Genomic DNA, 22,026 nt, shown 5'->3' on the forward strand with positions numbered 1-22,026 from the left:
GACCGCTTGACATACGCACGGGGGCGAATATTGGCTGTTTTTTATTGAACCGGCCGATGTCTCCTGACCTTCGGCCCTTGTATGTGGGGCTTAAGATGCTGCCTACTGTATTAGTAATTAGGTCATTTGTAGAAATGGACACTGCCAAAATGAATGTTTGGTGAGAGTGTCTTCCTGGGTTTTAATAATAATAATAAACACTGCACTCCAGACTTCCCTTTAGATGTGACAGTATCTAATAAAAGAATGAACATTGCTGAGGTTATGACTTTTTATGCAACAGGCTGCATGCAATATAAACAGAACTCAATATTAAAATATGGAATAACCAATTACATGTAAAATAAACATGTTTGCTTTGATAAATAGGGAAGGGTTAGTCCTATTTTGCTGCCTTTACAGCTGGAAATGACCGCAGTGGTCTAGAAGAAAAAATTCAAAATGACAAAGTTTAATCTCCAAAGGCTTTTTATTTTTATAAAATATGTTAGTACATATATTTTATCCACATTTCCTTCCAAACATCCCTGTAATTATAAATTCCCCCAGCCAGACATGTCACCAGCACTGTGAGCACTGCCTGCTGGATAATCCCATCCTCTATTTGGCCTATGACTGAGTGCTGGATTTGGCAAAAATAAAATCTGAAGAAGGAACCACAATGGCCAGAGAAGCAGCAGAACAGGACCGAAAGCAGCGGTCCATACGAGGCAGGGAAAATCCAGTCTCCCATTAGGTTAAGAAAAACCGTTTCACTCTTGTTTGCTGGCTAAATGAATACTATGCTGCCTCATCAGAGAGCTGCCAAGGGCTTGGGCATGAGCGCTGAATCATATCAGAACCATGGCTGGATGCCCAGTAATTCATACTTGATTCACCTTGATTATGCAAAATTGCATAAGAACTGATGTGTGTGTCTACAGGCAGCCTAGAGCGAACGTTGCTGTATCTGTCTGACTCGCATGCAGAGCACATACAATTGTTACTAAAGCTGACTGCAGGTCTTTATGGCAAATGGATGCTAATGCTCATCTGTACTTTGGGAAAAGTTTAAAATGTGTTCAGAGAACAGCAACATGATAATGGGTAGCTAAGGAATAAACCTTTAAAGTGTGCAGCCTCTAACACTGAATATTTGGGTTCACTGTAGTGCCACTAACTGCCCCACTTTGGTCTTGAGGGAGGCTGTATAATCCATGGTCTTTGGGTAGAGTAGGAAGTACCCCATACCCTGCATGCAAATGGTCTTTTCCTAAGCCAGACTGGTCACGAAAGACCTTGCCAATTAGACAGCTGCTCCAATGTCATGTACCATGCATTGGAGAATGAGCAATCTTTGGCATGCCTGCTTCTCAGATTAAGTAGTCAAGTTGTGGAACTTCCCCACGTACCTCTGTACCAGAACCGGGCGCTCAACATACTGTCGTTCTTCATAGTACTGTATCACCCAGCGAGAAGGCCATTTTGTTGGCGGGTTTTCAGGAGCTCTCCTTTCCCCACTGTTAATAAGCTAGGTGGTTTCCCTGGGTAAGAAATGGGACACTCTCTTGGAGGGGGATAGCTACCATTTAAGTAGAGGCTTCACTTGCTTCTCTACTAACTTTTGTTACAGATAAAGCATCAGCACTTGCACCAATAATTAATTGAGTGCTCATAGAGCCAAAACACAGTGGTATTACTATAAGCCCTAGCTGGATTTTCAGTGGTTCAGTCCTGTTCCTGTGGCTGTATTATTTTTCATTAAATATACCAGCAGGGCACTTACCTGAGATAAGACAGCAGGCACAGAGTGAGATGACTGTAACAAGCAGGCATGGACACCCCTGCTGGACGATATTTCACATTTGGCGGAGGGTTGGTTAAATAACAATAAATATTTCCATCCTATCAAGTTTACGAGTGCAAATTGGCAGGTGAGGGGCTGAGGGTTAGTGCATGACCTGTTATAAGAGAAACATGGGAGCTGCCAGTGATGGAGTAATTCGAGCAAGCAGAGTCAGAGGTTGGAATCCCTCATCTCTGTACTTGTTCAGAGACTCAAATTATACTTGAAAAAGCATCAGCATGAACGCCATGCCACCAGCATTTTAGAAGAGATCAGCCTACATTTTTCTCTTATGGCAGGTTTTCGGTAAGCTGCATTCTCACTTCTAAATCCTAACTACTATGAAATGCAAATTATACAACATACATAAAAGCAGCTTTGGCCTCCAGTTTTAGCTGTTCTGGTGAGATCAAGGATATTTGTCCTTGTTTTATAACGGTGTCCTTTACTGGGAATCTTTAGACTGCTGTAAAAATGACCCTGAAGGTTTATTTGATACTTTCATTAATAGTTTAAACTTGCGTACAGCGTCTGATTCACCAGGACTTAAGTGGCTTTATGTTAGATATTAAAAAGGGGGCGATTGGGCAGTTTTTGTCATGATGCGTTTGGACTGGAAAGCAGTCTGACAAGTTTTGAGCTCTGATGTGGAAATGTATGTCAATACCTTTAGTTATCTTCTGCTGTGCTCATGTTATGAAGTCAGCTGAGGGATCTATAAAGGTTTTCATTTATCCAGGTCATGGCATAGCAGTCACATTCAGCTGGACTTGTTCTGTAATGTTGAAGACATTTCACTTTTTATCCAATCAGCTTCTTCAGATCTGAAGAAGCTTCTTGATTAAAGCGGAACTACACTGCCTCTGAGCACCACTAACCATATTTAATTTATTTTTAATATTTAAAGCAAACTTACCCATCTATTCATGTCTCCATGCTTTATTTGCAGAGAAATCACTTTGAAAAACACCCCCTAGCATTTCTGGCTGTGGCCATCTTGAGTAAGGGCAGATGATTCATGTAGCATTCACTTCTTGAACCCATCTGCCCTTAGCTCAGGCATGTAGGCACAGGGGGTATATTTAGCTGAGAAAACCCCCCTTAAGACTCCAATGATATATGTAATTGCCAAGGCCTGGAAATCAGGAAGTAACTGAAACGTAAAAAAAAAAAAAAAAAAATTCTAAAAACCAGTAAATATGATATACTTTCCTATCTATTTACTAATGCTAGCAGCATAAGGATTAAAAATAGTCAATGTTAAGTGAGAGAGTAAAGTTCAACTTTAAGCAGCAAAATTACAGAAGAAACCCAAATGAATGTGACTGCCTTCCACTAGCCACACTGTTCTGTGTATAGGCTATCTGTTAAGAAATATCGAGTAGGCCAGGGTATGTCCACATTCCATTATCTGCAAATGTTCCTGCAGTCATGGTGGATAAAGTCATATAAAAGGGGTTTTTAATATATGAAGGTCACATCTCAAGCCATCCTCTCACATTTCCCAGACAAGCAATATACATATATTATATCTTTATCTAATAATCAATTGACAATTTATTTTTTTTGAGGTTTCCCCATAACCCTTTTCCCCTTTCATAGTTCCGAAAAACAGACTTCTACTTTAAATAAGGACATTTTAGATCCTCTCAATTTTTTCTCTGCCAAAATGCCTGTTGGAAAGATTTCACTACTTCCTGTCCTGGTGACACCCAAGGCTTCCCTACTCTATATGGTCATATATAGAATTCACTAGGTACTGATGACAGTGTCACTGCTCTGGGTTTCCCTGAGGAAGAAAGTGAGGGAAAATGTGTCCAATGGAGGCACAACAGAGGATCCTAAAATAAAATTAGGATGTTTGGTTGGTATTGTACTTTAAAGGTCTGTCCTGGCAATCAGGAGGGAGAGAGTAGGTAGTATACGTTCTAACCTATTCTGAATATGCTTACCAAGGGCTACTGGGATTTAGACACTGGGCTAGCAATCTAGGCACTTAAACACTGGTATTTATTGGTGTTAAAGGGAAAACGTTGAGAACTCTGCTACTTGCGCTGTATATAATTAAATCTGCAAAGCTAGAATTCTTCCCATAAAGTGTTTTTTACATAGAGCAGGATTGAATTGTCCCTTAACAATGAAGGCTTGTTTTAGGGGTGTCAATGTTGAATGAGCGCGGTCACTGTGTACCAGCAGCGACTAATGGCACCTCAATAAAACAGCTTAATGGTTAAGAGGCACACTGCTTTATACCCTTTATACCCTCTTAGTAAAAGCAGAACATAAGGCAAAATCACCAGTAATGAAAACACACAAACAGTGTCAGCTATCAGATATTATAAATGCCCTATAGCTTTAACAGTTTTGAGCTGAGTAGTTTTTACCAATTAAACTTGTTAAATTATAGATTTTTATAAATAGATTCATTTTTCTCAAACTATTCTCATCTACTAAACATGAAATATATGAAGGAGCTTAAGGCTCAACCGAATGTCATCTAGTAAGCATGAAATGTATGCACTTAAGGCTTTAAAGATTGTTTTTGGTTCTCTCCGACCATGTTATCATGTAATCTGCATTTGCTATTGTCCTCCGGGCCAGGTACCGCATGCTACAGAGAGAGTAACGGTTCAGGTGTAACGCCTGAGACTGCATGGCATGACTCAACGTGAGGGGAGGAGCCGACAGCGAGTTTCCCCAGCTTTTCACGACTCAACTATTCTCCTGGGTCTCGTCAGGTGCTTGCCATCTCACCACCCCTGTGCGCTGACGCACTTCCATCTCTGCATCTTCATCCTGGATTTTTAAAATAATAGGTCTGTCAATTTCACAGTATTTAAGTAAAATATTTAGAATCTTATACAGAATTTTCAATATATTAACCACTTCAATACTGGGCACTTTTGCCCCTTCCTGTCCAGGACAATTTTCAGCGCTGTCACACTTTGAATGACAATTGCGCATACATGCAACACTGTACCCAAATTACATTTTTATCATTTTTTGGGACCGGTAGAGCTTACTTTGGTGGTATTTAATCTCTGCTGGGTTTTTGTTGCTAAACGCAAAAAGACTTTTGAAAAACAAAACTTTTTCTTCATTTCTGAATTTATTTTCTTCATGGATGTGTGCTGATGGGCACTGAGGAGGCTGCACTGATGGGCACTGGTGACGAGGCACTGATGGACTGCATGGATAATCAGGGCACTGATGATCAGTGCCTTAATTATCAGTGTAAATGTCCCCTGTCACAGGTTAGCCGGTTATCGTCTCTCCTTTCTTCACACAGTGACAGTGCTGAGAAAAGGAAATGCCGATAACCGGCATTTATTTACATGTGATGAGCTGTGATTGGATACAGCTGATCACATGGTAAAGGGCCACTGTGATCGGCCCTTTACCTCGATCTGTGATCAGCTGTGTCCAAAGGACTCAGTGATGGGGGGGGGGGGGGTAGGGTTCTGGGAGGACGTCAATAGACCCCCCCCCCCCAGAACTGGATGACTGCGCTGTAGCCGTCTTTCGACTATATCGTGGTTGGTAACTAAAACAATATAGTAGTGATTGTGTAGTGTAATCTGTAACCATTATTATTATTTGTAATGCCAAAGCAACAAAAAAATTGAATTTATGCCCAATATAGCAATCTAAGTAAATCAAGAATGTTGAGATGAAGCCACTTACGCTGTCAGAAGCATCATCACTTTGGTTGCTCAGGATGTTGACATAGTCCTCTCTTTTTAAGTCTGAATTGTCGTCGTCTTCATATTCTGTCTGATAATCTGACTCATCTACAAGACAGGAGGAATAAGAAGGTTAACCTGATAACAGCACATGGCAAATCTTACAAGTAATAGTGAGATAGAAGGAAGACATCAATTGCGTAAATACCAGTTACAGCTCCCATACTTTATTATGTGGTAGTTCACTATTTATTCCAACTGGCTTTTTAGGAGAAAAATGTGACAAGGACATCACTGAAATAGTAAATTGAAGTCTTATTTATCTGTCTAGAACACCACACATTTCATTGCTTTTCTTGCAATTATTGGCTGTTGTCCAATGTAGCATACCGTGAAGATGAAAGGAGAATTTAACAATATGGTTTAATCTAAAGACTATTAGCTCTTGGGATGAGTAATAGACAAAGCGGTAATGACAGATCATTAAATATATCTAGTATCCTTTTCTAGTGAGGAATTATTTTCACAGTGAAAAAAAAAGCAATTATTTATAAAACTAAAAACAATTCCTCTTACAGTCTACATTTTTTTTTTTTAATTTGAGCTATAATCAGATATTTTTGTATGTTAAGTGCATACCTGCTAATTAATTTAAAGTGGTTCCAAAGCCTTAAGGTTTTTTTTTTACCTTAATGCATTCTCTGCAGGTAAAAAACCTTCTGTGTCCAAGATCCTGATTTGGATCCAGCGCTGTGCACAAGAGCAGCGGTTCTCTCTAATCTCTCCTCAATGGGCTGATTGATAGCGCTCCGGTTGCTGTCAATCAAATCCTATGATGAGGAAGCGGGGCAAAACTCTGCTGCCTGTGACTATAGAAGATAGGAGGATCCAGTAGCGCTACAGGCAACCCTGAGAAGAGGAGGATCGGGACTTCTCTGTGCAAAACCACTGCACAGAGCAGGGAAGTATGACTTTTTTTTTTTTTTTTTTTTTATGTAAAGGTTTAAAATTACTTTAAGAGATGTATTTACCTCTTAAAAAAATCACAGTACTCCACTAACAATGTCTATTTTTCTGTCTAGAAGGACAAAGCCATCTTTATTCAGGAATTATTTAGGGTCAGCATCTTCTTTCTGGACTGGGATTCCTGTTCTGATACTTTTCTTATTCCTTTTATGTGTTCACAAATGTCAGACACAGATCAGCTCCTGGTGCAACCTTTCATCTTATAACTTGCTACAAAGTTGCAATGTTAGTCTGAGACTTAGGCCCCTTTCACACTGGGGCAGTGGGGGCGTCGGCGGTAAAACAGCGCTATTTTTAGCGCTGTTTTACCGTCGTTTTTGCGGCTGTATTCGGCTGCTAGCGGTGCGGTTTTAACCCCCGCTGGCGGCCGAAAAAGGGTTAAAACCGCTCGTACAGCGCGGCTATAGCCGCGATATTGCCGCGGTATAGCCGCGCTGTCCCATTGATTTCAATGGGCAGGAGCGGTTTAGGAGCGGTGAACACACCGCTACTTCACCGCTCCAAAGATGCGGCTCGCAGGACTTTTTTTTACCGTCCTGCCAGCGCACCGCTTCAGTGTGAAAGCCCTCAGGCTTTCACACTGAACAAACAGCGGAGGCTGTTTAGGGGCAGTTTGCAGGCGGTATTTTTAGCGCAATAACGCCTGCAAACCGCCCCAGTGTGGGCGGTGGGGGCGTCGGCGGTAAAACAGCGCTATTTTAACGCTGTTTTACCGTCGTTTTTGCGGCGGTATTCGGCCACTAGCGGTGCGGTTTTAACCCCCGCTGGCGGCCGAAAAAGGGTTAAGCCCGCTCGTACAGCGCGGCTATAACCGCGGTATTACCGTGGTATAGCCGCGGTGTCCCATTGATTTCAATGGGAAGGAGCGGTGAACACACCGCTCCTTCACCGCTCCAAAGATGCGGCTCGCAGGACTTTTTTTACCGTCCTGCCAGCGCACCGCTTCAGTGTGAAAGCCCTCTGGCTTTCACACTGAACAAACAGCAGAGGCTGTTTAGGGGCGGTTTGCAGGCGGTATTTTTAGCACAATAACGCCTGCAAACCGCCCCAGTGTGAAAGGGACCTAAGTGAATGCGTGAGAAAATATTGCAATTGTTTAATATCACTGCATAGCAATAGTGTTAAAAAAAAGAAATGTGTCTCTACATGTATGAGAGTAGCGGTTTGTGTATGTGAGCATGTTGTGTGTGTGTGTGTGTGTGTGTGTGTGTGTGTGTGTGTGTGTGTGTGTGTGTATATATATATATATATATATATATATATATATTCACATTTTTGTTAATATTTTAGTATATCTTCATGTGACAACACTGAAGAAATGACACTTTGCTACAATGTAAAGTAGTGAGTGTACAGCTTGTATAACAGTGTAAATTTGCTGTCCCCTCAAAATAACTCAACACACAGCCATTAATGTCTAAACCGCAAAAGTGAGTACACCGTAAGTGAGAATGTCCAAATTGGGTCCAATTAGCCATTTTCTGTCCCCGGTGTTATGTAACTCATTAGTGTTACAAGGTCTCAGGTGTGAATGGGGAGCAAGTGTGTTTAATTTGGTGTTATCGCTCTCACTCTCTCATACTGGTCACTGGTAGTTCAACATGGCACCTCATGGCAAAGAACTCTCTGAGGATCTGAAAAAAAGAATTGTTGCTCTACATATAGATGGCCTAGGCTATAAGAAGATTGCCAAGACCCTGAAACTGAGTTGCAGCACAATGGGCAAGACCATACAGCGGTTTAACAGGGCAGATTCCACTCAGAACAGGCCTCGCCATGGTAGACCAAAGAAGTTGAGTGCACGTGCTCAGCATCATATCCAGAGGTTGTCTTTGGGAAATAGACGTATGAGTGCTGCCAGCATTGCTGCAGAGGTTAAAGGGGTGGGGGGTCAGCCTATCAGTGCTCAGACCATACGCGGCACACTGCATCAAATTGGTCTGCATGGCTGTCGTCCCAGAAGGAAGCCTCTTCTAAAGATGATGCACAAGAAAGCCCCCAAACAGTCTGTTGAAGACAAGCAGACTAAGGACATTGATTACTAGAACTATGTCCCGTGGCCTGATGAGACCAAAATAAACGTATTTGGTTCAGATGGCGTCAAGCGGGTGTGTGGTGGCAACCAGGTAAGGAGTACAAAGACAAGTGTGTTCTGTCTACAGTCAAGCATGATGGTGGGAGTGTCATGGTCTGGGGCTGCATGAGTGCGGCCGGCACTGGGGAGCTACAGTTCATTGAGGGAACCATGAATGCCAACATGTACTGTGACATATTGAAGCAGAGCATGATCCCCTCCCTTTGGAGACTGGGCCGCAGGGCAGTATTCCAACATGATAATGACCTCAAACACACCTCCAAGACGATCACTGCCTTGCTAAAGAAGCTGAGGATAAAGGTGATGGACTGGTCAAGCATGTCTCCATACCTAAACCCTATTGAGCATCTGTGGGGCATCCTCAAATGGAAGGTGGAGGAGCGCAAGGTCTCTAACATCCACCAGCTCTGTGATGTCGTCATGGAGGAGTGGAAGAGGACTCCAGTGGCAACCTGTGAAGCTCTGGTGAACTCCATGCCCAAGAGGGTTAAGGCAGTGCTGGAAAATAATGGTGGCCACATAAAATATTGACACTTTGGGCCCAATTTGGACATTTTCACTTAGGGGTGTACTCACTTTTCAGCGTCTACAGCATCTACAGACTGCCCAGAGCTTCCACCATCCATCAGCCGAGAGAAGATGACCCCCACGGATCCCCTTGATTGCTTTGGGACATTCCTTTTGCCTATAATCTTCTTCCAAAATGTGAGTGCATTACCAGCTGTTGCTGTAATTTTATAATAAATTGTTTTAAAACGTCTGCACCCAGAGGCGCCTCTTTCTCCTTGCTTTATAGTGCTACTGGGATATGGCTTTCACTCCCATTGGAAGGCTGCCCTGAATGTGGATTTTACACTCCATTCCTGCCTCCTTCATCTGCAGTGTTACAACACGGACTAACCTTTTTCATTTATTGTTATGGAATTTCCTTTTCCCTATTGTTTATGCACATTATTGTATAACTAGGATCTGTTTTGTCTTTTTTTTTTTTTGCGCCGACTACTTGCTGTATTCACTTTTGTTGCCAGCGGTTTAGACATTAATGGCTGTGTGTTGAGTTATTTTGAGGGGACAGAAAATTTACACTTCTTATTATCAAAACATGAAGCATTAGCGTTGCTTCAAAATTGAAACCTTTCAACGTCTCCCATTCAAGTCTATGGTAACGCTTTGAAAACGCTCTGGCAGGCATTTGCGGTGTGGTTGCAGGGCATTAAAATGTATTTATGGTATTTCCTGTACTGTTACTTTCGATTTAAAAATAGGCATCCGTGGAGCAGTTTTAACACGTTTTAATGCTCATCAAACGCTTCAAAACTGTGCATAGCATTTGGGAAGTGGTTTTAACTCATCATCATTAACACTTGTAAACCACCAGTCTAACGCCCATACTGATGCTATAGGAGTGTTTGTTCAGCGTTAAAAATTTAGTCAAGTGTGAACAAGTCCTTGTCCAAGTCCAATGAACCCTCTATGAGAAATTTGTTGAATAATATAACTCGATACACAATACAAAATAAAATGTCAGATGCTGGAATGCAACATCACAATCTGAGGTCTGCATTGGAACAATGGACTATTCTCATGGCTGCACATGAAGGAGAATTCTATTTCGGGATAGATGGACTCGAGCCAGCCAGAATAGCACCAGATGTCGGCAGCTTTTTCATACAAACTAATTGACGGTCTTTCTCCAATTGCTTAATGAATATGCTGGCTTAACAGACGTCTGCGTATAATGAGATTTTCCAAGAGCGAGGCAGTGACGCTGGGCCCTGGGGAGCCCTGAGAAACATGAAATACCCAATGACAATCACTGGAGGAAGTACTGGCTGAGAGATCAGATCTGCTGGTAGGACAGCAGAGAATCATGCGGAGGTTGACTCCAATCGATTGTTATTGATAGGAAATGCTGGGAGGGGAAAGTGGTCTCTCTGGACAGCATGCTAGTAAGTCCAACCCTTACTAGAAGATTCAGGGAGTTTCCTGGTCTCGTCAGCCAGTTACATATAAATTCATTACCACCCACACAATCCAGCGCCGCTTGTGTTGAACTAAAAAGGGACCTTTACTGGCTTTTCCCACTGATTAACATTTTGGTGGTATAATGTTTAGGCCACTCTAGCCCTGTGTTAATGCATGTTGCTTGGCTTTTAAAATGCTGGCACCAACAGGTTAGCCACTGAAGTATCAACTTATACTAGGCAAATTCTATTGCTTATACAGTATCTCACAAAAGTGAGTACACCCCTCACATTTTTGTAAATATTTTATTATATCTTTTCATGTAACAACACTGAAGAAATGACACTTTGCTACAATGTAAAGTAGTGAGTGTACAGCTTGTATAACAGTGTAAATTTGCTGTTCCCTCAAAATAACTCAGTACACAGCCATTAATGTCTAAACCGCTGGCAACAAAAGTGAGTACACCCCTAAGTGAAGATGTCCAAATTGGGCCTAACTAACCATTTTCCCTCCCCGATGTCATGTGACTCAGTGTTACAAGGTCTCAGGTGTGAATAGAGAGCAGGTGTGTTAAATTAGGTGTTATTGATCTTACTCTCTCATACTGGTCACTGAAAGTTCAACATGGCACCTCATGGAAAAGAACTCTGAGGATCTGAAAAAAAGAATTGTTGCTCTACATAAAGATGGCCTAGGTTTAAGAAGATTGCCAAGACCCTGAAACTGAGCCGCAGCACAGTGGGCAAGACCATACAGCGGTTTAACAGGACAGGTTCCACTCGGAACAGGCCTCGCCATAGTCGATCAAAGAAGTTGAGTGCATGTGCTCATTGTCATATACAGAGGTTGTCTTTGGGAAACAGACATATGAGTGCTGCCAGCATTGAGCAGAGGTTGATGGGATGGGGGTCAGCCAATCAGTGCTCAGACCATACGCCGCACACTGCATCAAATTGATCTACATGGCTGTCATCCCAGAAGGAGGCCTCTTCTAAAGATGATGCACAAGAGGGCCTGCAAACAGTTTGCTGAAGACAAGCAGACTAAGGACATGGATTACTGGAACCATGCCCTGTGGTCTGATGAGACCAAGATAAACTTATTTGGTTCAGATGGTGTCAAGCGTGTGTAGTGGCAACCAGAGGAGTACAAATACAATTGTGTCTTGCCTACAGGCAAGCATGGTGGTTGGAGTGTCATGGTCTGGGGCTGCATGAGTGCTGCCAGCACTGGGGAGCTACAGTTCATTGAGGGAACCATGAATGCCAACATGTACTGTGACATACTAAAACCGAGCATGATCCCCTCCCTTCAGAGACTGGGCCGCAGGGCAGTATTCCAACACGATAACGACCCCAAACACACCTCCAAGATTACCACTCCCTTGCTAAAGAAGCTGAGGGTAAAGGTGATGGACTGGCCAAGCATGTCTCTAGACCTAAACCCTATTGAGCATCTGTGGGGCATCCTCAAATGGAAGGTGGAGGAGGGCAAGGTCTCTAACATCCACCAGCTCCGTGATGTCGTCATGGAGGAGTGGAAGAGAACTCCAGTGGCAACCTGTGAAGCTCTGGTGAACTCCATGCCCGAGGGTTAAGGCAGTGCTGTAAAATAATGGTAGCCACATAAAATATTGACACTTTGGGCCCAATTTGGACATTTTCACTTAGGGGTGTACTCACTTTTGTTGCCAGCGGTTTAGACATTAATGGCTGTGTGTTGAGTTATTTTGAGGGGACAGAAAATTTACACTGCTATACAAGCTGTACACTCACTACTTTACATTGTAGGAAAGTGTCATTTCTTCAGTGTTGTCACATGCAAAGATATAATAAAATATTTTCAAAAATGTGAGGGGTGTACTTACCTTTGTGAGATACTGTACTTCTATTTAGCCAGCATCCCTGCTGGCATCTCTGAAATGTCACAGACAATTGCCAACAATTCTGAGTTCTGTCCATAACTGTACACCCTATGGCAGGGGTGTCAAACTCAATTTCATTGTGAGCCGCATCAGCGTTACGATTGTCCTCAAAAGGGCTGGTTGTATCTGTAAGATTAGATGTCCAGCACATCCCCTACCCTTACATTAGATGTCAAGAGCCACCCCACCATCAGAAGTTGAGTCCCCTACTCTCCCTAACATCACAGTGCACCCCCTTTTCTTATGCTGCTGCTGGGAAGAAGCTGGATGCATTGCTTGAAAGCAGAAAGTAGGGGTCTGGAGGAGGACCAGAGGAGGGCTGGAGCTCTCCTGCAGCTGCAGGAGAGGTGCGAGGGCCACATGAAATGGCCTGGAGGGCCGGATTCGGCCCACGGGCCTTCTGTTTGACACCTGTGCCCTATGGCATGCCCACCATGCCACAGCAATGCAGTTTCACTATTGAGGCTCCAAGCATTGGTCTGTTGGGAGGCAGGTGACATCTCATATGCCCTGTCATATTTAGGAGCAATAGGATTTTTACAGAGCAATAGAGAGGCAATTAAAATAGTAAAGGGTGTTGAACACAGATATGTGGCCACCTGATTCCTGTCTACATTGTGTTGTTCTCATATATTTTGCCTGAGTACAGTGAATAACAGTTATGTACACAGCAAATCTGCTGCATGTAGGGTTATACCAACTCAATAAGCAGCAGGTGCAGGAGAGGCTAACGGGCTGTTCGGCCACATTGAGCATAGTGTATCAGAGGTGACGTTCAGATGACTTCTTAAACAGATGTCTACACCCATCCTAAACTGTGGTCATATATAGTGGGGGCTGCAATTTCTGACTTGTATTTCATGGTGCAAGCTCTTGACTTTGCTGGTTGCAGGCTTGTTTACACCGGAATGCAGTGGGGGAAGCCCACATTCCATGCATGTTCCTAGCACCATGTTTAAAACGCACTGGGTGTGTGATAGGGGTCGACTGATTATCGGAGCGGCCGATTATCAGGGGCCGATATTCACATTTTTTCAAATTATCGGTTAGAAACTTACCTATATTGCTGATATTGGTCAGACCTCCTCCCCCTTTCCCCGCGCGGCAGTCTCTGCCAATCTCTGTCAGCGGTGCGGCGGGCAGCAGAGATAACATAATCTCTCACTGCCCGCCTCGCATCACCGCTGTGGCAAGTGACAGACTGCATATGGGTGGCAAGTGACACGCTGCATCTGGTGGCAGGTAACGGTGATGTACAAAATATAGGCACCTAATATCGGCTATCGGCCTGAAAGGCGGACAAAAAATCAGTATTGGCCCTGAAAAAAAGATATTGGTCGACCCCTAGTGTGCGTTCTGTTGTGGGTGTCAATATAATCCTAACTACACCCCAAACACAGATTGCAAATTCAGTGCATTTACCTGCACAGGATTTCGATCTGGTGCAGTGCATTTTTGAAACATAAGGCATGCACTCATTTTTGTACGATCCAGTGCAATTTAAGCCTATTCAAATCACGGACCACGTTCCTGTGCAATTCAGGTATGAACCAGCCCGGCATGTGTGTATCAGATCACTAGTCCCTAATTAGTAAAGCCAAAAGTGAGGACGGTGGTACTGAAGCTTGCACTTTTTAAAAGTTGTAAATGATGGCAGCACCTACAGCATACGGCTGATGAAGGACTAGGACCACAGAGCTAGACTACCTGTGCTGCCTAAATCTCCCATATACCTTGTTTATCTTCACCTTTCAGAAAAAGGCTAAAAGCTGTGTAATTGAAAAGTGCCCCAAACACAGAGAAAGTCGAGAACATTTATGAAGTCCATAGGATTGAGTATGCCACACAAATATCAACAATCTCAAAAGATACAACCACCTTTAATCTTTAGCTGCCAAAGCCAATTTTGGGTCTTTTGCGCACGTTAAAAAAAAAAAATAAAAAAAAAATTTAGGCATCAAGTTTAGTTAAAACCCCTCAAACACATATTTTCTAAAAGCAGAGTACCTGGAGAATAAAATAGCGGTAGTTCCAATTTTTTAGGCCACACAATATTTGCGCAATGGCTTATCAAGCAGAAAAGTTCACTAAGAATATATATTTAAGGTAACAAGTAAATAGATCCCTAACATGGCAAGCAATACATTTGTATGTGCCCATAAAACAACAACATACTTTGGTACCCTATATTTTCCATAAGTGATGCTTTAAAAGCCCCTACAGGCCATTAGTTTAGAGTTAACCATAAATTATGGACCTAAAATTATAGCTCTCACTCTAGGCATTCCTAATAGCAAGCAATGACCTTGTACACAGGTGCCCCGACAGGTGCATTTAGGACTCATGCACACGAGACGCTGTTAAACGCGCGTTCAGAGGCAGTTGGACACTTTTTTCAACTGCCCCTGAACTCATTCAATGTTATCCTATGGGGTGGATTTACCAAAGGCAAAAAGACTGTGCACTTTGCAAAGTGCAGTTGCCCTCTGCAAGTGCAGTTGCTCCAGAGTTTAGTAAATGAGGTAAGGCTTCACCTTGCAAAGAGTACCCAATCACGTGCAAGGAAAATAAAAAAACCCAGAATTTTTGCTTGAACATGACTGGATAGTGGACATCAGCAGAGCTTCTACTCATTTACTAAGCTCTGGAGCAAGTGCACTTGCAGAGTGCAACTGCACTTTGGAAAGTGCATAGTCTTTTTCCCTTTAGTAAATCAACCCCTATATGTCCATGTACACAGTCTCGTTTTTTGGCGTTTTTAGGCAGTTGCATTTAACCTCGTTTTTCTAGAAGCAAAAAAATGGGTTCAGACGCAAACGTTTTCCACATTTCAGACGTCAAACGCGGCACCGCGTTTATAACCATTTTTAAAGGTGCCCTATTTTTTTTTACATTAAAAATCTCAAAAATGACAATGGCAAATGATGAAAAACCATTAATAAAATATTTTAAACAATTATAATTGCTTGCAATGATTCATAGACCATTTATATACCATAATGAGCCCTTGATCCAATCCAATACACCACTAGCATTGCTGTTATCTGAAGTATAATTGAAATTTGACCCATATATTGTTAGATTTGAACAAGCAACTTGTGGCAGGTGACGTGGCAAGTGGACAATCCACAATTTGTGGCAGGTGACGTGACAAATGACAATCCAACTTGTGGCAAGTGACGTGGCAAGTGGATAATCCACAACTTGTGGCAGGTGACGTGGCAAGTGACACGCTAAATATAAGTACACTGCTACTCTCTCAGCTGCTGCTACTCACTCTGGTCTCACAAAATGGCTGAAAGAGTTAAATATTACTGTTTTTTGAGCTTGGGGAGGGTCTTATGATATCTTAACTAAACGCTTCTAGATGCAAACGTGGTAAAACGCCGCTAAACACGGCATGCAAACGTAGCAAAATGGGCGTTTCTAAATGCCGGTTTCAGCTTTTAAAAACGTGTTCAGCAGAGTTTGCACCGGCGTCTTGTGTGCATGCGGCCTTAGGGCTTTACAAATGCAAACACACCCTGCCTGCTATAGCAACTGGGGGTGTGTGTAAAACTTATGCCATCAGTGATGTAAGCCCTACTTTGGTGGCAGTGAAAAGGTTAAACAACACAGCCACCTTCTGGCCCTGTAAGTAATAAGATGAGCTTATATATCACTTCTCTCCTCCTGTCAGCAATCAAGGGTTAACACAAGTTCCATTTAAAAATACATTTAAACGTTTCTTTATAAAGACAAATCTGCATTAATTGGTATTTATTTATTACAGGTACTTCTATAGCGCCGTCAATTTATGCAGCGATTTACATATATATTTATACAAAAACGAGAACTTGGTCATGGGACTTTAAATGAGGCTAAACACCTATAAATAGAATAGTATACATGATTACAAATTTATTGCATAATAGTAAAATACATATTAACAATTTGATGGACATAATAAAATACCAACAATAAATAAAAAAGGGATATAGTGAGCTGATCCATAAGTGATGGTAATAAACATAGTAAATTCATAAAAGTTATTAATGTTCATATACATGATCTTTGATGGAGATGCATGATTTTGGCAGATGGAAATGCATGAGTGCAAAATTCATAAAGATCCACAAATTTCTTTACATCCTATAACTCTACGCATTTCGTGGATTAGTTTCCACTTCCTCAGGAGTAGATGCAAAATATTATAGGTCAGCTCCAAAGAAGAGAGGAGAGAGAAAGAGCCTAGCAGTTCTCTGGGTGGGGGAACCAGGGAATGAGTGGTGTAGTGGGTAGCACTCTCACCTAGCAGTAAAAAGGGTCGCCGTTTTCGAATCCCAACCATGACACTACCTGCCTGGAGTTTGCATGTTCTCCCTGTGCCTGTGTGGGTTTCCTCCGGGTACTCCGGTTTCCTCCCACACTCCAAAGACATGCTGGTAGGTTAATTGGCTTCTGTCAAAATTGGCCCTAGTATGAGAATGTGAGTTAGGGACCTTAGATCGTAAGCTCCTTGAGGGTAGGGACCGATGTGAATGTACAATGTATATGTAAAGCGCTGCGTAAATTGACGGCGCTATACAAGTACCTTATATAATAATAATAATGTCTACCCCAGGGGGCTATGGCATGGTGACCAACACGGACCTCAAGGACAAATGGAAAGCAGACCAAGGTTTCAACATAAAGAGAATCCATAGCTTGTGTGTATAGATGATGGCACAATGGGCCAGCAATGTTATGTAAAGATCAATAGTAGGGAAGAAGGTTCAATGCCCCCCCTTCTTTGGAGCTGACCTATCATTTTTTTGCATCTACTCCAGAGGAAGTGGAAACAAATACACGAAACGCATAGCGTTATAGGATGTCAAGAAATTTGTGGATCTTTATGAATTTTGCACTCATGCATTTCCAGCTGCCAAAATCATGCATCTCCATCAAAACATCATGTATACGAACATTAATGACTTTTATGAATTTGCTATGTTTATTATGATTACTTATTATGGATCAGCTCACCATATCCCCTTTTTTGTTTATTGTTGGTATTTTATTATGTCCATCAAATTGTTAATATGTATTTTACTACTATGTAATAAATATGTAATAATGTATACTATTCTGTTTATAAGTGTTTAGCCTCATTTAAAGTCCCATGACCATGTTCTCGTTTTTGTATACATATATATTTAGGGATGGAGGCTCATCACTCATGGTGCCATAGACCATATTCATTTTTTTCTTTACATATATATGGTACATCAGTCCCTGTCCTCAAGGAGCTTACACTCTAAGGTCCCTAACTCATATTAATACATACACATACTAGGGCCAATTTAGACGGGAGCCAATTAAACTACCAGCATGTCTTTGTGTGTGGGAAGAAACTGGAGTACCCGGAGAAAACCTATTATATATGTGTCTGGAGTTAAGCTTTAAAGGAAACTATTACTGAAAGGAAAATAGAGGCTGCTGACCTTAGTCTGAATATATGAGTTACTGGGCTGCCTCCAGCCTCAATGCCTTTTGAACAAGAATAAAAAAAAATAAAAGCCAGAGGAAGGTCAGGACACCTGATCTGTATACATGTCCTGGATCCATGACTCAGACAACTTTTGAAGCCAGTGGATCAACAGCCAGGCAGATGGCAATTTTGCATGCGCAGTTCAGCAATGCCAGCTGACATATTTTTTTAGCACAGGTGAACTTTAGAAAAACTACAATCATGCACAAATGTCACTAACCTATTCCCGGTTGTGTAATAAATATATGCAGTGGCAGGTAGAGTGGGCTTTAATGCCCAGCTGCCACATCTCTGTGCCTATGGTGGTCTGAGGTTGTGTGCTCAGAGTGCTCTCATTGCATGCTCTCAGCACACTCACCAAGCTGTCACTGACAGTTCTTGGTCACAGCTTTTGATCAGGAGCCAGTAGGCAGGCTCTGATCATGTGACTGAATGAGAGCTGATCATGTGATCAAGCTGCTCCATTTAAAGGACTGTGAGGCAATGTGAAGGGATTAGTGTTTGCCCTTGTTGCAACCCTCAATAAAAAGGAAACAAAACAATTCTCTTAGGGCCTGTGTTCACAGAATTTTGTTTGTTTCAAGCTTGTTTTTGCACTCCAAATTCCAATAAAACTTTAAAGGAATGCAAAACTGCTTGAAGCAGGTGAAAGGCAGGTCTGATATAGGTCAACAGCATGCCAAATGCCCTTCAATGAATTCTGAATGATCTCAGAAGCATCTCGCACTGATGTCAAACTGATTACACAGATACAAACCCCAAAGCTTGTTGATACAGGCCTTAATGTTCAGCCGCTATGGTGTTATTATCAGATATTCCTAGTAAGTTATACATTTTGTAATGTGTAAGCACACTGTTCCTCTATGAAGGGGGAGAAGTTTTGCACTTACCATCAACGGCTGTCTTCACAGGTTCAATCCTAGACACGATCTCTGCAAGATCTGTGAAGGAGGCGTTGGGGCAGGTGTTCAGCTGTGGGCCAAGCGTGAAAAAGAAAGGTAAGATTTATATAAGATGAGTTTCTGTATCACATAACTAACCAAAAAACTGGCAAGTATTAGGAAATAATTTTCAAAGTTTTATCCAAACAGGACAAAGCAACAGGTATGCTTTAATGCCTCCCATAACAACTGCATATACTCACCTTCCCTTCACTTGGGAGTAAAAAAATAAATATCTGTTACCTCTGGGTATGGAGAAGCATTTAAATATCTCTATGTGACAGCACTGGTGCTTGGTGATTAATCCCCCACTGAGGTAGCAAGAGTATTCAGCCCTGTATAAGTTCTGATTAGAATGACTTGGAGCTTACATGGGGTTCATCTGTCTCTACAAAGCAGCTGAAGAGTGAGGGTCCAGTACGTAAAAAACCTTATCTGGATGGGATTTTCTTTAGGCATTTCACATATTATCTGGATGGATCCATATAAAATACAATTAATTTGGAACATACGTTTTAAATAGGAAGCAATAAAAAACACAACACAGCACTGCAAATAACATTATGTGATCAAGTAACGTAGCTCATCGCGTTTTGAAATTGTTTTCTTCCTTAGAGGAAATGGGAATTTGTAGATATACAAAATAATATCACATGCAATCAATATATATAGTAAACATAATCAATACCAATGAGCATGACCATAGACTTACAAACCCCAAAATGATCACAGGAACATGCAGCTGTTAAAATCACTGTTGTGTTCAGAGGTCACAAAGCAATCCCCTAGGGCAGTGATGGCAAACTGGCACCCCAGATGTTTTGGAACTACATTTCCCATGATGCTCAACTACACTGCAGAGTGCATGAGCATCATGGGAAATGTAGTTCCAAAACATCTGGGGTGCCAAGGTTCGCCATCACTGCCCTAGAGCAAGTCAAGGATCACCTCCCTCAACAGAGCCTATGGACACCAACCTTGGGGAGAAAAAAGTCACCAAGGTTGGCACCTATAGGTTCTGTTGAACTAAGCGGTCCTTGACCAGCTCTAGGGGATTGCAAGTCTATGATCATGCTCACTGGTATTGATATCTATTATATACTGTATATTGATTACGTGTTATGATATTTTTGTATATCTTCCAGTCTCTACAAATTCTCATTTCCCCTGAGGAAGAAAGCAATTTTGAAGCGCATTGAGATAAGCAGAATTGTGCCCAACATATAATTTTTTTTTTTTTTTTTTAAACAGAATGTTCTTTTATTGAAAAACTGGAGCATGGTACACTTATAAAAATCCACATGTAAAATAACAGTCACTTGATATACAGACATAGGAAGAAAGGAGCGTAGATCGCATAGCTAGCCTTAAAGATCAATAGCAAATACCCCACCATCAATACCCGTTCACAATATCCAATAAGGAGTGTGCCAAAAGAGTGGCTCAACCGTGCACCACACAAAGGGCATCCTTCCCTACGCCGTCCACGACTGCCACACCCGGTCAAATTTTTTAGGGCAATTCCTGCTGATGTATGTCATGTTATACATAGGAAGTGCCACATTTATAGCCTTTTCCCACGAGACTACGGAGGGAGGGGAACGGGAATTCCACTTAAGGACAATCTCTTAGCATTGTACAATTTGTAAAAGATTAGCAGTTTGGTACATTTAAGCCTCTGATCATCATCATTTACCCCTAATAGCAGCAACTCTGGGTTGACAGGAAAGTCCAGTTGGAGACAGAAAATTATAATGTCAATCACCCCACCCCAGAAGCTGGCCACTCTGGACAGGTCCAGAACATGTGCGTATAAGTGCCAACAGCACCCCCACAACGAGTACAATCCTGGGATCTTTGAGGATAGATATGGCGCAGTTTCTGTGGTGTGTAGTACACCCCTGTATAAACTTAATTTGGTTTATACGCCCCCAACGAAGCCCAAACAACATTCTTCAAAAAACTTTTCGAAACCCTAGACCGTTTTAGCTCCCCCCATATGATAGTGGGAGGAGACTTTAATTTAACCGCACATCCCTCTCTAGATAGAAGCAGGGTCACTCTATCCTCTAAGGCCTTCTCCAAATCAATCAATCGCTCACTAAGTAAATTCCAACTGATTGATTCTTGGAGAGCTCACAACACTGGCATAAAAGCTTATACCCATTACTCTCACCCACATGACTGTTATGCCAGACTTGACTATATTTTTAGCACCCCCATTCTTCTGGCTAACTCCTCGAGAGCTCGAATCCACCCTTGTCCATGGTCTGACCATGACATGGTTGCATTTGATACTTCTCATATAGGTCTTACCCCTACACCATTTAACTGGCGCCTGAACGACTCCCTCCTCTCTGATCCATCCACAATTCAAAACATCCATACACACATTGAAGATTATTTTACCAATAACTCAACTGAGGACATATCCCCCACCTTACTCTGGTCAGCGCACAAAGCGGTCCTTAGAGGACACTTGATCAGCATCGCAGCTGCCAAAAATAAAATTAAACTTACAGAAATCAAGACCCTCACTAAAGATCTAGACCTCTTATACATAAAGCTAGGTCAATCTCCCTCTCCCGAGATTACAACTCAAATTCAAGCTAAACGTCAAGCTTTAGACTCTATCCTTTCATCAAACACTGAGAGGTCCCTTAGATTTTCAAAAGCCAAATTTTTACTACATGGCAATTCTATCTCCACCATGTTTGCCAAAAAGCTCAATCAGGAGCACAAACCCCCTCACATATATAAGCTACGTGACCGCACTGGTAACCTGGTTACTCACCCTCGTGCAGTTTTAGATATTTTCTCTACATTTTATAAAGATCTTCTTTCCGGTCCTCAATCTCAACCCCACCATACTTCGCTCAACTGGCTGAATAATATAAATCTACCTACACTTAATGCACAACAAGCCTCCACCCTCAGTGATCCCTGCACAGATCAGGAAATTGCCAATATTATTAAATCACTTAAAACATCGACTGCCCCTGGCCCAGACGGTTTTACTTCATCATATTATAAAAAATTTGCACCTCTTTTAGTA

The 22,026-nt window shown here is 42.0% G+C and overlaps 1 protein-coding gene across 3 annotated transcripts in view; it reads right to left on the reverse strand.

Moving 5' to 3' along the window:
• Positions 1-450: 450 nt before the first annotated feature.
• The window catches only part of PNPLA7 (patatin like domain 7, lysophospholipase), a 478,577-nt gene continuing 457,001 nt past the window's right edge, over positions 451-22,026 (reverse strand). For all 3 annotated transcript variants that reach the window (XM_073599988.1, XM_073599989.1, XM_073599987.1), the window contains 3 exons: positions 18,921-19,002; positions 5,510-5,616; positions 451-4,621 (listed from right to left, as the gene is read on the reverse strand). In XM_073599988.1, the coding sequence (XP_073456089.1) occupies positions 4,538-4,621; positions 5,510-5,616; positions 18,921-19,002 (273 nt within the window). In that variant the 3' untranslated portion in view covers positions 451-4,537. The remainder of the gene's footprint in view (positions 4,622-5,509; positions 5,617-18,920; positions 19,003-22,026) is intronic.

Source organism: Aquarana catesbeiana, linkage group LG09 (genome assembly GCF_042186555.1).
Source record: "Aquarana catesbeiana isolate 2022-GZ linkage group LG09, ASM4218655v1, whole genome shotgun sequence".
Classification (NCBI taxonomy): Eukaryota; Metazoa; Chordata; class Amphibia; order Anura; family Ranidae; genus Aquarana; species Aquarana catesbeiana.